This window comes from Cnephaeus nilssonii (genome assembly GCF_951640355.1).
Source record: "Cnephaeus nilssonii genome assembly, chromosome: 17".
Lineage (NCBI taxonomy): Eukaryota > Metazoa > Chordata > Mammalia > Chiroptera > Vespertilionidae > Cnephaeus > Cnephaeus nilssonii.
The window spans coordinates 10,067,899-10,085,574 of record NC_137088.1 but is presented as its reverse complement, the minus strand read 5'-3'; the positions used below and the strand labels follow the sequence as shown (position 1 = coordinate 10,085,574).

Sequence of the window (17,676 nt, the reverse complement as noted above, 5' to 3'; positions counted from 1 at the left end):
CATACAGAGGTGGAAGGGCTGCTTCTACTGGCCACGGAGGGGTTCCATACCCCCAGCTTCCTTGGGATCTTCCCATAGGTTCCCGTCCCAATTTTCAGGATCTCTCTTTCCCAATGCCCTCACGTTAACAGAAGATACCCTGCAAGGCTGTAGATTTGGTTTGCATTATGATTTGGCCACTGCCGATTGAGAGGTGATTTTGGTTTCCAGAAATCTCAGTCTGCTGGCCACAGGAGATGGATTTCTTTAAGGACAGATACAGAAGTTTTCATGTCACTCATGCAGAACTTGAGCTGACAATCGGAAGCCCTGAGCTAATCTTCTTCTTTGCTCACTTTCTCTAGGACAATGGAGAGCCAGCAGCCAATGTCATTATACGCCTTAGACTGAGTAAAGCATCTTAAAGTATCAAATACATGGATGGTCACCCAGAACCTTACCTTTGTAAGTATTTGATGAAGAGCACACATTGGCAATATTTTCCATATCTCTATTGCCACATCACAACAAGAGAACCAACTTTGTATCACCCCCAGAAGTTTCATCATGCCCCATTGTATTCAAACCCTATCTCCACCCTCAACTCAGGCAACCACTGGATCTGATTTCTGTCACTGCAGATTAGTGGGCATATTTTACAACATTCTAGAAATGGAATCACCCAGTCTATCCTCTTTCTCACTTCCTTCACTCAGCATCATTTTGAAATTCATCTGTGTTGTAGCACGTGTTAATAGTTGGTTCCTTTTTATTGCTAAGAGCATTCCACTGTTATGGGTATTCCACAGTTTATGTATCCATTCACCTGATGATGGACACCTGGACTGCTTCAAGTTTTGCACTATTACAGATATAGCGGCTATGAATAGCAGATATAGCTGCTATTATGAACAAAATTTTGTATGGACATTGATTTTATTTCCTTTTTTAAAAAATATGTTTTTATTGATATAAGAGAGAGGAAGGGAGAGGGATAGAGAGATAGAAACATTGATCAGCTGCCTCCTGCACACCCCTTACTGGGGATTGAACCCCCAACCCAGGCATATGCCCTGATCGGGAATTGAGCCAGTGACCTCTTGGTTCATGGGTTAACGTGCAACCACTGAACCACACCGGCTGGAGCTGGGTTTTGTATTCTTGAGTAAATACATAGGCGTGGGATGGCTGGATCACATAAGTGTGTGTTTAAATTTTGAAGACTCGGTCAAATTGTTTTCCAGAATGGTTATATCGTCCCTTCAAGTTAAAGCTGTCACCAAATAGCCCTTCATTGATCATGTGGGTCAAAATCTTTGTGTGAAAAGAAATCAGTGTTGAAATGAAATCCTGAAATGCTAGTCTGACAGATATAATGAGGACTGAACCTCCTCCAGGCATTTCCAAAAGCAGTAAGAAGACAGATGGAGGGGGACATTCCACCCCAGCCTAAAAGGTCAGATACTCTTTAACATCCCCAACCCCAACTCTATGCCCAATCTTGGAAAACAGCTTGAACCAAGCCACCCCCAAGAAACCTGAGTCCTTGGAGTCAGGCAGCCTGGGCTGAATCCCACTCTGCCACCTCACAACAAGATGCGGGATATGATCCTAGGTTGGATCTTGACTGGAGGGGAAAGCTATTATAAAGAACATGATTGGATCAACGGACTAAGCCAGAATACCCATAAGTAGATTCGACACCAGTGTTAACGTCAACACAGAATTTACTGATATTGATAACTGCACTTTCTTGCTATTTGACTGTGGCCCAGTGACTTAACCTCTGGGCAGCTCTGCTGGCTCATCCATAAAATTCAAATATCGATAGTGCACTCCTTACCGAAATGTTGCTATGAGGTCTAATCAAGTCAAGGGTTGGCAGAGATGGAGGCTCCCTAAAGCCATGCTTGTCTATGCAGATCCTCCTGCTAGACAGGCAAGAATCCCAACAGCCTTGGGCTTTTGAAGTTATGGAATCAGGGCCTCCAGAGGGGCGTCTGGGCCCTCTGTTCATTCCTTCCCAGCCTGAACCCACTTCAGAGGGCACCTAGGGATACAACTTAGGAGAACTTCTCTTGCTCCCACTCCAAGGTCCAGATGTCTTATCTGCTACAGATTCCACCAACGAACGAATGGACTACTTGGCCAGAGGGGGAAGTTCGGAGTACTATACTAACAATGAAGACTTCTGTAGGAAGCAAATGGAAAAGCAAGGCCATTTGGGTGACTCTGAGGAGGCGGAAACTCTTTGAGGAGGCTGAAACTCTCTAGATCATGATTTCATGCAAAAATAACCTGATTGTATTTGCAAAGAGAAACTTTGGAAGAAAACAGCAAGAAATTAATCAAAGTGGTTCGAAGGGGGACAGGAAAATAAGGTCTTGCACCGTCTACTTTTTGTTTGTTTTTAACTTTTAAACTCTTGATTTGAAAAGAATTTCAAACTGAGAAAGATGACAGGACTAAGAACAGCACATACAGAACTCACACTGTTGCCACTGTCACTGACTGTTCCTAACATTTTGCCCCACAGCATGTGCTTGCAGGCATTCTCTCTCTCTCTCTCTCTCTCTCTCTCTCTCTCTCTCTCTCTCTCTCTCTCTCTCTCATCTCTTTTTCTGAATTAGTTAAAAATAAATTGCATAGCCCATGACTCTTCAATCCTAAATATTTCAGTGTGTACTTCCTGAGAATAGGAATGATGTATTACATAACCACAGTGCAGTTATCAATGTCAGTAAATTCTGTGTTGACATTAACACTTGTGTCTAATCTACTTCTGGCTATTCGCCTCAGTCAGTTTACCCCTTCATGTTCTTTATAACAAGTTTTTCACTCCAGGCAAGATCCAACCTAGGGTCATATCCTGCATCTGGTTGTCATGTCTCTTTACCTCCTTTAATCTGGAATCGTTTCTCAGCCTTTCTTAGTCTTTCTGGCCTTGGCATTTTTGAGGAATAGAGCTCCCCTCTTTCTTTTTCTTTTTCTATTAATTCCTGAGAGGAAGGAAGAAGGAGAGAGAGAGTTAGAAACATCAATGATGAGACAGCATCATCTATTCTCTGGCTCCTCCACACCCCCCACTGGGGATTGAGCCTGCAACCGGGCATGTGTCCTGGCCGGGAATTGAACGGTGACCTCCTGGTTCATAGGTTGACGCTCAACCACCGAGCAATACCAGCCAGGCAAGCTCCCCCACTTCTGAATAGAGCATTCCACATGTTGAGTTCCATGAGTTGTCATCTTTGGATTTGGGTGATGCCTCCCTGGCTGGAATAGTGATATTGTATCCTTCTCAGGACATCACATCTGGAGGCACGTGATGTCCACCTGCATGCTCATTGGGGATGTTAAATTTGATCATTTTGTCAAGATGTTGTCCAATTTCTCTGCTATATAATTACTATTGTTCAGTAAGTAGTCTGTGAGGAGACACTTTAAGACCAGGAAAATATCCTACTTCTCAGTAAAATTCCTCACCCTTAGACTTAAGCGTCCATTGATGGCTCTTGCTTGAACCAACCTTCACTATGATGACTGCACAGTGATTTTCCAACTCCAGCTCTCCCTCCACTTTGACCTGCTGGCCTCCAGTCCTCTCCTGTATGCAGAGCCCTCCCCTCTCACCTATCTATTTTCTTACTTGCTTTCTTACTATCAATATGGAATCGTTTCTCAATATGTATCTTTGATTTTGATCAATGATTCACATTGACTCCTGTGACTGTATTACTGATGCAATAAGAATAATGTGCAGTGACCTACAGTGACCTTCATAGAGTCACATCTTTCTGTAACTATTGAAGCTAAAGCTATTTCATGTCCTCCTGTAGATCTAACTCTGCCTTAGACTCTGACATTAATAGAAGGGCCCAAATTCTCCAGCCTAACACTCAAATAGGTCACTCTGACTTCAAAATTCAGATTACATTGGCCCTCGCAAATACATAGCCCCCATGGCAGGACCTCAGCACTAGTCTTCCTAACTCTCATCTCCCAAAGCTTATTCAGTACATAATGAGGTACCTGAGATGGCCTCATGTGTTGTCATCAACAAGGCTGCAGTATTCTTCCTTTCCATCCCTTCAAGGTATCCTTGGCCTGCTCGGCTACCCAAGGCTGCCCCTCATCACTGCCATGGTTGCATATGTTCCCTGTGATTATACTGCTCACTGAAGCCAGGATGCTCTCCCCAAGGGCTCCCAATGCTGCAAGACTTTTGATGTGAATAGGCCTATGACTGGCCTCATGTCCACGGGGCTGAGGCTCAAACAGAGCCATCCATGTTGCTGGACTTGGTCCCATTAGATCATGAGACCGTGGAGACCTACAGTCAGCAGTTCATGTATTAATAGCAATTCATTCCTGCCAAGGACTCCACTCTGATGCGGATGCCAAAGACCTCTGACGCTGTTCTCTGCCCTGGATCCTACTTTCCCACAGACGGGTCCAGACCTTAACAGTGGTAACCAGGTCGCTGTTCACACTGTGATATACCCAAGACTGGACTTCTCCTTTTGCATGTTGAGTTTGCATGAGGCTGGAACTCAGCCCCACCTCTGTGCAGCCTGACCACTGTATTAGAACTTTCTGTTTTAAAATGTATACACTGACCCTGGAAAGGAAGAAGTAAAACCATCTCACTATGATAATTGCATGATTTTACAGAAAATCCTACATTTATAAAAACAAAACAGAACAAACAAACAAAAAAAACTAAAAAAAAACCAAAAAAACACCACTATTAAAGCTAGTAAAAGATGAAGAATTTAAGATCAGTATTTAACAATCAGTTGTATCTTTATACTCTATTAATGAACAATCTGAAAATAAAAGTAAGGAAATAATTTCATTTACAACAGCATAAAATTAAATACTTAGGAATACATTTAAGCAAGAATGCATGAAATCTATATATCAAAAACCACAAAACACCATGGGAAAAAGTTAAAGAATACCTAAGTAAATGCAGTGTTCATGGATTGAAAAACTCAATATTGCTAAGATAGCAATACTCCCCAAATTGATCTACAGGTTCAAGGCAATCCCTATTAAAGTTTCTTTTCTATTTATTCATAGTGTCCTTTGACCCACAACAGTTTTGTAGTTTTAGTTCTTACAATTGGGCCCTTAATCCATTTTGAGTTAATTTTTGTATCTCACATGAAGTAGGAGTCCAAATTTATTCTTTTGTATCTGGTTGTCCCTGCAACATTTGCTAAAAAGGCTAATATTCTCCCCCTGAGTAGTCATGGCACCCTTGTTAACACCATTTGCAATCATACTCCATTTATCTATTTACAATCTTAAACAGAAGAATACAGTTGGAAGCCGCATATTTCCTGATTTCAAAACTTACTACAAAGTTACAGTAATCAAAACAGTGCGATGCTGGCCTAAGACAATAATGGAATATAATTAAGAGTTCAAAGCTAAAACTGAAAAACTCTGGGCAGGAAACAGGTACAAATCTTTGTGACTTTGGGTTAGACAATGGTTTTTTAAATATGACACCAAAGCCACAAGAAACAAAAACATCTTATAAATATACCTTTATCAAAGTTAAAAACTTTTGTGTATGAAAGGACACCAGCAAATAATTAAAAAGGAAACCACAGGATGGATAAAGTTATTTGCATATCACATATCTGATAAGAGACTAGTGTCCAGAATCTATATATATAAAAGCCTAATATACAAAGTGTCCCCTCGGGAGTTCGACCACCCCGGAGTTTGATCACTCACTATGACGTGCGCTGACCACCAAGGGGCAGCGCAGAATGAAGGAAGGCCTCAGCTGGCAGCCAGCAGCTGCTAGGGACCCTACCCATGCACGAATTTTGTGCACTGGGCCTCCAATCCTATCTAATAATAGAGTAACATGTAAATTACCATCACTCCGCTACGCCCACGATTGGGCGGTGGGAGGCTGGGGGGCGGGACTCGGGGTGGCCTATCCGGCCATTGAGAGGCACGGACCCGCTGCCACTGAGGGGGGCTACCCTGCGCCTCTCAACAGCCAGATCCCCGGCCGCTGAGGGGGCCTGCCGCGGACACCCAGCTGCGCCTCTCAACGGCAGGGTAGCCAGGTGTCTGCGGCAGGCCCCCTCAGCGGCCATTGAGAGGCGCAGGGGGTGGGAGCCCCGCCCCCCGCGCCTCTCAACAGCAGGGTAGCCCCCCTCAGCGGCCGCAGACCATCAAAAGTGGGGGAGCTGGGTGCCTGTCTGCTCCAGAACCAGCGGACAGGCACCCAGCTCCACCGCGGAAAGCGAAAGCGTGTAGGGGACCCTACACGTGCATGATTCAATCATGCACTGGGCCTCTAGTATATAAATAACACTTTTAAAAATAAAAAGCCAAATAACCCAAATTTTCAAAAGGCAAATGTTCTGAATAGATACTTCCCCCAAAAAATACCCAATAAATTTCCAAATGACATGGAAAGATACTCAACATTGCTATTTATTAAAGAAATGTGAATAAAAATCATAATGAGTCATCATTACATACCCTATAATTTTTTTTAAAGAAAGGAAACTAACAAGCATTGGTAAAGATGTGGAGAAATTGAAACTCTCATACAATATTGGTAGGAAAGTAAAATAGTGCAGCTTTGTGGAAAACAGTTTGGCATTTCCTCAAAGAGTTAAACGTAAAGTTACCATACAATCCAGAAAGTTCACAACCCAAGAGAATTAAAAATATATGTCCACATAAAATGTGTACATGAATTTCAGAGCAGCATTATTCATAATAGCCAAAAAGTGCAACCAACCTAAATGTTTGAATGGATAAATGAAATGTGGTTTAATCATACAATGGGATTATGCAACCATTACTTAGTTATTTAACCTTAAAAATTAAAGAAGTACTGACATGCCACAGCATGGATGAACCCCTTCAAAATGTGCTAAGTGAAAGAAGCCAGACACAAGAGATCTCATATTGTATGATTCCATTTACATGAAATGTCCAGAATAGAGAAAACTCTGGAGACAGAAAGTACATTAGTGGTTGCCAGGGGATGGAGAGAGGTGGGGAGTGGGATTGATTACTAACAAGCATGGCATTTCTTTAGTGGGGGATGGTAATGGAGACGTTCTGAAATTAGATAATAATGATGATTGTACATTGTGAATATTCTAAAAACTTCTGGATTCCACAACTTAAAATCATAAATTTTTGCCTGGTCAGTGTTGCTCAGTGGTTGAGCATTAACCTATGAACCAGGAGGTCACGGTTCCAATCCCGGTTAGGGCACATGTCTGGGTTGCAGGCTCGATCCCCAGTAGGGGACCTGCAGGAGGCAGCCAATCAATGATTCTCTCATCATTGATGTTTGTATATCGCCCCCCAATCCCTTCCTCTCTGAAATCAATAAAAAAACATTTAAAAAATAACTAAAATAGTGAATTTTACGTTACATGAATTTTATCTTAATTTAAAATAATCATAATTATTTATAACTGGTACATTAATCAAATACAATTTTTGATAAAATAAAAATACAACTTAAAAAATGCATTATCCTTTCATATCCCTTCTAACTCCAAAATTACCCGAACCTACACTTGATAGATTCCAGGTAACAAGCCTGGTGGTGGGAGGAGGAGGGATTAGTCAAGACTCCATCTCCCACCTTCCTCCAGCCTACTGGGAAGGGCATGTTTTGGTTTCTCTGAGCGAAATATGAGAAGCACCATTTCTGCCTGAAGGCGCGTGGAAAGAGGTGTAGCTCTAGGTGAGTTCCTTTTAAAGTTACATTTTCCTCTCATTTTAACAGGGATTCTTAGACTCTGGTGGCCAGCAGAACCACCTCAGGAGCTGATAAATGGGCAGATTCCTGAGCCCTCCCTCCAGAGGCTGATTCCATGGGTCGGTGGATGGTGCTTGGAGTAGAACGGTCACATATAACCCTTTTCTTTTCCTTATGCTAAAGAAAGTAGATTTAACTGGTTATACGTTTTTATGTAAGGTGTGGTTGTTATTGGTAGTTGGATAATTTAGAACTGTGTTTCTCAATCCAAAATATATTGCGGACCAGAAAGATAAGTTTACTCACGTAGGGTTGAGAGGGCCAAGGAGGTGGGAGGGAGAGCAATGACAGGCAAAAGGGAACCAAACGAGGATGTAACTCAGAGTGGTGTGGGCTCTGGCAACATTCTCCTTCATACCCCCAAAGCCTTCCATGCTCAGACCAGGAGTACCTCTCAATTTTTGAGTAAATGAATGAATTGCCAACAAAAAAGTGGAGTGGTTTTTGTAGATGCCCAATATCCCCTTTATTTTTAACTTGCTGAGAGTTTATGTCATGAATGGGTATTGAGTTGTGTCAGATGCTTTTTGCATTTATCAAAAAGGATGATGTAGTTTTGTCATTATTCTGTTAATATGGTGACTTATATGGATTATTTTTTAAAAGAACAATTCTTTTTTAAATCAATCATGATTGATTTCAGAGAGGAAGGGAAAGGCAAACAGAGATAGAAAAATCAATGATGAGAGAGAATCATTGATTGGCTGCCTCCTCAATGGGGATCGAGTCCACAACCTGAGCATGTGCCCTGACCTTCAGAATTGAACGGTGACCTCCTGGTTCATAGGTCGACACAACCCTGAGCCATGGCAGTAGGGCAGATTAATTTTTCAAATATTGAACCAATCTCATATTTCTTGGATAAAGACCACTTGGTCATGGTGTATTATCTCTTTTAAATATATTGTTGGGTTTGATTTGCTAATATTTGGTCAAGGGTTTTGCTTCTATGTTCATGAGGAAGTTTGGTCTGCCATTTTAGGGTTGGTTTTTTTGGGGGGGTTTTTTGCAATATTTTTGTCTGATTTTGGTACAGGATTGTGCTGGCCTCATAAAATGGTTTGGGAAGTATTCCATCTTATATTTCAGATAGTTTTTATAAGATTTGTATCATTTCTTCCATAAAGTTTCACAGAATTCACTAGAAAAGTCATCTAGCATTTTCTTTGTGGGAAAATTTTTTTATAGATAACTAAATTTCTATAATAAATGCAGAACATTTCAGTTTGCCATATCATTTCATGTCCATTTTAGTAAGTTGAATTTTTAAAAGTTTTTTCCCATTTCATTTAAGTTGTTGAATTTAAGATAAACTTATTATATTTATTTGTTATTCCTTTAAAGTCTGTAAGATCTGTAGTAATAATCATTATTTCATACCTGCTGTTGACAGTTTCTGTTCTCGTTTTGATTTCAATCAATCTAGCTAGAGTTTTATTACCTTTACAAATATTTTTCAAACAACCAGATTTTGTTTTGTACATTTTCTCTCTTTTATTTTCTATTTCTTTATTTCTTCTTTTATCTTTACTATGTCCTTCCTTCTACTTACTTACATGGGTTTAATTTGTTCTCTTTCCAGTTTCTGAGTCACCGATTTTAGATCATTGATTTTAAAACTTTTTTTTCTAATTATAGCATTTAAAGCTATAAAATTTTCTCTAAGGACTGCATTATGTTTAGTTACATTACAGTTAGTTACATTTCATGAATTTTGATATGTGCTATTTTCATTATTATTCAGTTCAAAATATTTTACAATTTGCCTTGTGATTTGTTCTTTGACTCATAGATTCTTTAGAAGTATGTTGTACTCCCAAGTTATTGAGGTTTTTCTAGGTATCTTATTGTTATTCGTTTCAGATACTCTCAATGTCTAGATGGAGCCCTCAGGCATCCCAGAGTCCACCACCCATTATGATTATGATTCGCAGAGCTTTTTGTGTGAGACTCAAACCCTCACCTTTGCGACCTTCAACACCACCATCCTGTACTGCCTGGTGTTCTTCCTCAGCCTGTTGGGCAACATTCTGGTGTTGTGGGTCCTGGTGAAGTATGAGAGCCTGGAGTCCCTCACCAATGTCTTCATCCTCAACCTGTGCCTCTCAGACCTGGTGTTCTCCTTCCTGTTGCCTCTGTGGGCCTTGGAGTACCACTGGGGCTGGGTGCTGGGAGACTTCTTCTGCAAGCTCTCCAACTTGATCTTCTCCATCAGCCTCTTCAGCAGCATCTTCTTCCTGACCATCATGACCATCCATCGCTACCTGTCTGTGGTGAGCCCCCTCTCATCCCTGAGAGTCTACACCCTCCAATGCCGTGTGTTGGTGACCACAGCTGTGTGGGCAGTCAGCATCCTGTCCTCCATCCCCGATGCCATCTTCCACAAAGTGTTGTATGAGCCAGAATCTTTATCAGAACTTTCAAAATGTGAATATTCAGAACTCAAGTGGTACCTGGCCTCCGTCTACCAGCACATTGTCTTCTTTCTGCTCTCCATGGGGATTATCCTGTTCTGCTACGTGGAGATTCTCAGGACTCTGTTCCGCTCGCGGTCCAAACGGCACCACCGGACAGTCAGGCTCATCCTCACCATTGTGCTGGCATACTTCATCAGCTGGGCTCCCTACAACCTGGTCCTATTCCTACAGACACTGTTCAAACTTAACATCATTCGGAGCTGCCAGGCCCACTCGCAGCTGGATTATGCCTTGCTCATCTGCCGTGATGTTGCCTTCTCCCACTGCTGCTTCAACCCAGTGCTCTATGTCTTTGTCGGGGTCAAGTTCCGCAGACACCTCAAAAGTCTGCTCCGACACTCCTGGCTCTGCCGGTCACAGGTGTCCAGCCCTTCCCCATTACCTCACTCCCACGGTGCTTTCCACAATGAGGGCGCCTCCTTCTATTGAAAGGGAGTTTGGTGCTGCAGGTTGAGATGGACAGAAGAGATTGAGTGGGAGCAAAGAGAAGTGGTACAAGAAAGAGCATTGCAGAAGGCACAACACCGGGGATGCTACGGCTGCAGGGGTGGGAGGTGAAAGAAATACGTTACACCAGGAGGTCCTACTGCAGAAAAGGGACTCCCTGCCTGTAAATTTTATATTGCCATCAAGAAAAACATTTCTTGGATTCTGAGTTTATTATTCATTCCTTCATTTATTCATTCATTTAGACATGGATTTGTTATCATTGCTTAGTTCAGAAGGTTCTAAAACATGAAAGGATTCCCAGAAAGGAGCGTCCTTCAAGACTTGATGAGGGGCTGAAACTCATGTGTGATAATTGTGCAAATGTAGGCTGCTGGCAAGACAGTCTCTCCCATTCCTGACTGTACGGTTGTCCCAGCTAATTTTGGAGAGTGCTCCTCAGTGATGACTGGATGAGGACAAAAGTAACCACATCCTCAAGTAAGCATAGTCAGATGAAATCTGGATTCTAAAAACCTACAACTGGACTGGAGATGTATTCTGTATCATAATTCCAATTTCTAGCATATGTAGTCTATAGATCTTTTATTGAAAAAAAAAAGAATGAATGCAATAAGTGCTGCCGTCTGCATGAAGCAAGTACTTGGAGGACATAAAGATGAACAAGGTACAGTTGCTACCTTCCAGATGCCAACGTCCCACTCTGAAGGCCTAGACTTGCACCCATCTTGGTGAAGGCAGTCAAGGGGAAGATGTCCTCCAACATCTCATTCTCTCCAGGTAGCTATTGAGCTGACACTTCAGATTCATCATGTTCCATCTAGAATGTTCTCCTGCTTGGTTGACGGCACCAGATTCCCCCCAATTGCTCACCCTCCAAACCTGAGTCCTCTTCAAGCCCTGCATTTCCTTTCCCTCCACTCCCATGGCCAAGTTCTATTGACTCTGCCTTCCCAGTGCCTCTCAGAGTTGTTCTCGCCATTGCATGCTCATGGATTCATCCCCAAATGGCCTCCCTTCTCAGCATCTTCCTGCTGCTCATCTCTTTCCCCACCAGCGTCCTTTGCATTGAAACCAAGCTGCTCAAAGCCCTTAGTGGTTCCTTATTTCATACAAATAAAACCCACACACCTTAGCAAGTCCTTCCAGACTCCTAAAATCCACTGCTAACTTGTGCATTCTATCCCACCCTAAGCCCCCACGCCACCAGCATGGGATCCAACCACAAAAGACCCAGTTTCCTCTTGGCCTCTGCCATGCTGTCACCTGGGCCTGGGACACTTGTCCTTCTGCTCCCTAATCTACAAGCCCCAGCTGAAAGGCCAGCTTCTTCAGGAAGCCCTCCCCAATCTTTAAATCAGGAGAGCACTCTCTGGTTGTTTTGGCACTTTGCCTGTCCCTGAAAAATATTATTTGTCACTTCCCGCCACGAGTCATAGTTACGTACATGCATGTCTTATCTCCCTGCCCCATCAGACTGCAAACTGCCTGAAGGCAGAAACCTGGTCCTGCACCCTGCCAAGCATGGACCCTGGTGCTCTATCATTGTGTACGAAGTGGGAGCAAAGAATGACAGCTGTCATTATTCTTCTATTTTATGCTTTTGGGGGATGTGTGCCATGGGGCACTTTCCACCTTCCTTGCCCCAAGCCACTTCTTTATAGATATTTACCTTTCTTTCCTAGTCTACACTCAGAGCACATTGCTTAATCTTCTATGTGACAATGACTATATTTGACCTTGCCTTTTCATTCATGATACGCATGCCTGCCTCTTCCGTGGTCCCATAGCTTCACATCCAAGGACCACCCTCTAAATTTTCCCATACCATACAGACCTGGTCCCAATCTATGAACCTGATTCAGCTCTGGACTGGGGCCTTTGGAACATCTCCCCAGCTGATTCTGACATGTACCCTACTTAGAAACATTGGGTACAACTCCTTGAAAATGGGAATTCCAGAATCTTCCACAGTTCATTGAGCGGGACTTTGCAGAGTCACTGTGGCACTCAATATATGTTTATTGAGTAAAGTAGCTACTAATACAGCCCTCAGCTGGAGCCTGGAGAGCTTATAAAGCATTTTCCCCTTCAGTTCCAGCTATCATTTCAATAATCTAGTTGCCATTGGGAGGCCAGCCTTGGAGGACATTAACCTTGCTGGGAAGAGTGAAGGTCTAATTTTAAGAATTGGTCAGTAACACCTGCTGGAGAAGGCTGGGTGGTGCACCAGTGAAGGGACTAGCTAACCAATAGGTGGGGCCATCACCCACCACCTATGGAAGAAATAGCCCATCACCTAAGGAAGGAGATGATTTCAGGGTCTGAGCTAAGCCTATGGGCTTCTATCAGGCCAATAATTTGGCACCTCCTTAAACTGGTATTACTTAAATTTTGTTCAACTTTTATTTAGATGGCAGGCTGAGGCCAGGGAGCAGAAAAACAGAGGATTCCAGATCACACACCCACTTGGCCAAACCAAAGCTCCATTGGTTTTGAGCCCACTCTTCTTAGAAGGCAGGCTTAAGGGGTCTTGTATCACCATAGCGCATGGCTTTTGAGAGGCTTGATCCACTGTCTCCTTACCCCATCCCATTCCTTCAAATCCCAAGATGCATATTTAAGTATTTCTTTCAACACATAAAGCCATATCCCTAGGAGCATTTCATGAAATACAATCATGTCCATCTCTTCATTTCTAGTGATGTTTTGGCACTCCCGATAGACTAGCTCTTAAAGTGATCTTTAACCACGAGTCTTCTAATCCAGTTCCTTGGGAATCCAAGGAAAGAGGCATGGAGACAGAAAGGTAAAAGCTGGAAGATAGAGGGACACCCTATCAGAAAGGGAGTGTGGGTGAGGCCAGGGACTGTACTCAACATTCTCTGACCACACCCTCCATCAGCTACAACCTCCTGCTTTCTCCTCCCTCCACCCACTAAAACCACTGTTCAACCTCAACCGGACTCTTGTGGGCCTATCCCTCCCCTAATAGTTGAAATATGATGCCCTGGTCACAGGGCTGCAGACCTGCCATACCTGAAACATATAAAATCCCTAGTGGTACCTAAGAAAGATCCTCTTCACAGCATTTCCACCTCCACACTCCCTCAAACAAAATCAAGAGGAGAGGAACCTTGCTGATCTCCAAATAGGAATGTGCCTCCAAGCCCAGGGCAGCCCCAGACCTCAGATGACCCCAGCCAGAGCGGAACTTCCTTGACTGCACAATCTGTGTTGCATATCTAGAACCTTCCTTGGCACCCCACAATATGTGTGGTTGGTTGAGTAAGTGGATAAGGAGACTCTCTTTTTGGTGTGTGTTTTTTTCCTCTACTTCCATTTCCTCTTCTGACTCTTGCTTATATTACATCTTCCAGTCAACTCCAGGTACCATTCATAGGCTTCCCATGGGTTCTTCTCCAGAGCCCACCAGCCCAGGTATCACGTGGTTTTTGAATTCCCATGGCTTTCATTTGTGAAAACTGCCTCTGATGGGACAAAGAAACCCACAAGCATGGAAAGCCCAGTAGAAAAGACCCCCAAAGTAAACTGGCTGAGAAGTCTCTTGGGATTTGAACCCTGGACCCAAACTGAAAATCCAAGCTCTTGACTCACTCACTGTGACCTTGGAGCTCTCAAGAGCCTCAGTGTCCTCATTTGTAAAACTGTGTATCAATCACACAAAAACGGATTCTACTCACACAATGGAGGTGCACATGAGGTTATGTGTGTAAAGTACTTGCTTTGTAAATCATTCAGCCCAGACTAATATGAATTACTATTGCAATCATCTAATAAAAACAGAAAAAAAAATCATTGTATCATATACACAAATAAATCTCTACCCAAGATCATTACATAAGATTCCTAAAAGTTCTCTGCTTATGGGGGGAACTGGGTTAGGATTTGGGGTGAAGGGAGGGACGCAGAAGAAGGGTTGGAGATAAAGTGTGAAATAAATCCTGTGTGAATCAGGATGGTGGAAAATTGGCTGCTCCATTTAGGCCTTAGGCAAAATTGTCCCAGGCCAAGTCTGTCTTGAGTGTTCGTTCCCTGGCTCAGTTTTTTGTCCCTATCTCTCCTCTGGCCTAACACTCAAGTCTCTGTCTCCAAGTCCAGGGCTTTTTCCTATCTCTTAATCCAACTGTGTCTGAACAAGGACCACAGAGGGAATGATACTACTTTCTACTCGGAATTTCTTTTTCACACTAAGTCTTTGGAACTCAAGTGTATTCTGCACTTACAACACATGCGCAACTCAACTCAAACTAGCCACATTCTCAAAAGTCACACATGGACGGGGCTGCTTTCGAGAAAGATCCCAACACCGTGGTTGGTGTGTCTTGGGAGATTGAAAAGGTTAACCCTACAGCCAGATGCAAGTAGGCGTTGCCCACCTCAGCTCTGCGGAGCATGCTGGGAGTTGTAGTCTGAGCCCATATGCCCCTGGGGTCCGATGGGCGTTGTAGGCCTCGGGCCTGTGGAGCATGCCGGGAGTTGTAGTCCGCACCCGCTTGTGGCGGGCTCTGCGTATCATGGCGTCTACGCCGCGCTCCCGCAGTCTTCCGCTTGGCCCCAGAAAGTTTCGGTTCTGCCCAGCGGTGGACCCACTAGCGCGTAAGTGCCACCGGGGGGCCGGCCGGACTCTGGGGGCGCCCAGGCTGCTCTCGGCCCCGGAGCGGGAAACTTCAAGGCACCTGTTGCCCTTTTCGTTCCCACCCCGCTGGGGCGTCCCGCAGACCCCGAGCCCTTGTCCAGCGGGCCTGGGGAATGTCCACAGCGGGTGAAACTGGCCCTGGAGCCCAGGCTGCCTGTGGTGACCAGTTAGAAAGACAGACCCCCCCCCCCCCAACACCTGCTCCAAGACCTCCAACGGCCGAGGGGCCGCAGAGGAACCCACCTGGTGGGGGTCTCAGAACAAGCCTGGGGTGTCTTAGGCGCAGCGGGGAGCGGTCCCCAGCTTTCCGCTTGCATTGTCCAAGGCACTGACCTTAAGAAGCCAGTGCCTGGCTCAGCGGGGCCAGGACTGCCCAGACCCTTCACTTCGCGCTGCTCCACCGATGCCCTGGTCTCCCCTCCTCCCCATAAGAGGTTGGTTTGTTCATCCCGAGACATCCATCCTCAGATCACGGCCCTTTGCCCTCTACCCACTGCCCCTGGTGCCCAGACCCAGGGTCTCAGGTTGGCCCCCGGCCGTCCTTGCTGAAACACCTGTGGGTTTGTGGAGTGTCTCTAGGGTGGCTGCTCCGCACTTGAGCAGAACCTCGGCTGGGGGGGATGTAGAGAGGGTGCTGCATTTTATTATTATTTTTATAGGAAATCATGTGTGGTTGACACATTAACCACGTGGCTGCCTGTTACTGCATCTTCTGGTGCCTTTTTGTCACTCTTCACAGTTCCCATTGGCTGCCCTCCCCAGGAAAAAAAAAATAAAATGGGGCGCTTAGTGAAACCGCCCGTGTTGGCCACAGCCTCTCTGCCCCTCTCTGCTCGTCTTACCACAGCAGCTTCCGTTTCCGACAGAGAAATGGGTCAGGGGCCCGGAGGGCAGAGGATCAGGCCTTAATCGGCTCACTGCCCTCCTGCCGCCTCCGGCCTTTCCGTCCCCGCAGCCAGCTTAACTTCCCTGCCATCTGCCTCCTGCGGATGCTGGGGGCGCAGCCGGGGGAGCGCTGTCGCCCTGAATGTTTCCTGCTTTGGGGGCTCCCACCTTCTGAAGGGGGCCCAGGTTGAGTGGGCCGCACTCCACCCCTTCTCCCCTTTCTGTGACAAGGACTGCTTCTAAATGATCGGATGCCCTGTACCGGTTGTGGGGCCATTATTATCTTCACCCCATTATCTCCGTGCTGGGCTGTGTGGCCTTCTTTGATTCCATGATTCCAGTTTTTAGGAACCGGGTTTTCTGCTTCAGTTAGTTTTTTTGATTGTTTCCAGGATTTTGTTAGGAAAAGAGTTCCACACACAGAATCTTTGGGAGACTGGCATAGGGAACACACACCCACCTGTTAGATTCTATGATTAACATTTGACGTCGGTGATTTTTGTGCTTCGGAGTCAGCCCTCTAGCGGCTCCTTGGATGGTCTTTGCTCCTTGCGGCTGGTTTCAAGGCACCCGTGTGGGTTTGGGAGCCACGCTGTTAGCCTGGACCAGTGGTCGGCAAACGGCGGCTCGCGAGCCACATGCGGCTCTTTGGCCCCTTGAGTTTTTTTTTAGCAAAGGCCAGCTTAGGAGTACCCTAATTAAGTTAATAACAATGCACCTACCTATATAGTTTAAGTTTAAAAAAATTGGCTCTCAAAAGAAATTTCAATCGTTGTACTGTTGATATTTGGCTCTGTTGACTAATGAGTTTGCCCACCACTGGCCTGGACCTTTGGGGGCAGGATGGCACCCACAGATGTTTGTGATGAGAGGAACCACTTAGAGCAGATGTCGGGGAGGAAAAATTATCCTCTACCCTTCAAGATTCTTCTGGTTGGACTAATAGTCAAATTAACATGAGGCAACTTAGCAGGCGAAAAACAAATTAGAGTTTAATCACACGTATCCAAGGGAGAGACCCAGGGAGAGCTGTGTAACTCACCAAAATGATGGAAGCCAACATCTTAAATACCACCTGCAGCTAAAGACAAAAGCAGATGTTGGGGGTGGAGGGTCCGCTCTGGGGAAAGCATGGTACCCCAGGGCGAGGTTGTTATGCAGATGTAAGCTCCTGCCTTCTCCAGTGCTGACAAAAGCAGGCCTGGTCCCCTGAGGTGGAAACACCCTTACAAATGGAGATTGCCCTTACAAATGTAAATGCCCTTTTCCTAAGGGTAACTTCTAGGTATTTTGAGCTTCTGGCACCTCTGCTGTGTCTTAAAATGAACTGGCCTGACGTGATCTCCATCCCAGAGAGGCCCATTTGGAGTGGTAGACGGCTTACCCTCCAACAGCCACGCCAGAGCAGA

General features: G+C 44.8%; 2 protein-coding genes across 4 annotated transcripts in view; both read left to right on the top strand.

The window, feature by feature from the left end:
• XCR1 (X-C motif chemokine receptor 1) overlaps nucleotides 1–11,020 on the top strand; it is a 46,457-nt gene extending 35,437 nt beyond the window's left edge. For both annotated transcript variants that reach the window (XM_079795088.1, XM_079795087.1), the window contains 3 exons: nucleotides 345–444; nucleotides 7,766–7,857; nucleotides 9,662–11,020. In XM_079795088.1, the coding sequence (XP_079651214.1) occupies nucleotides 9,679–10,704 (1,026 nt within the window). In that variant the 5' untranslated portion in view covers nucleotides 345–444; nucleotides 7,766–7,857; nucleotides 9,662–9,678 and the 3' untranslated portion in view covers nucleotides 10,705–11,020. The remainder of the gene's footprint in view (nucleotides 1–344; nucleotides 445–7,765; nucleotides 7,858–9,661) is intronic.
• Nucleotides 11,021–15,214: 4,194 nt separating this feature from the next.
• The window catches only part of FYCO1 (FYVE and coiled-coil domain autophagy adaptor 1), a 74,122-nt gene continuing 71,660 nt past the window's right edge, over nucleotides 15,215–17,676 (top strand). For both annotated transcript variants that reach the window (XM_079795083.1, XM_079795082.1), the window contains exon 1: nucleotides 15,215–15,342. The gene's annotated coding sequence lies outside the window, so the exon portion shown is untranslated. The remainder of the gene's footprint in view (nucleotides 15,343–17,676) is intronic.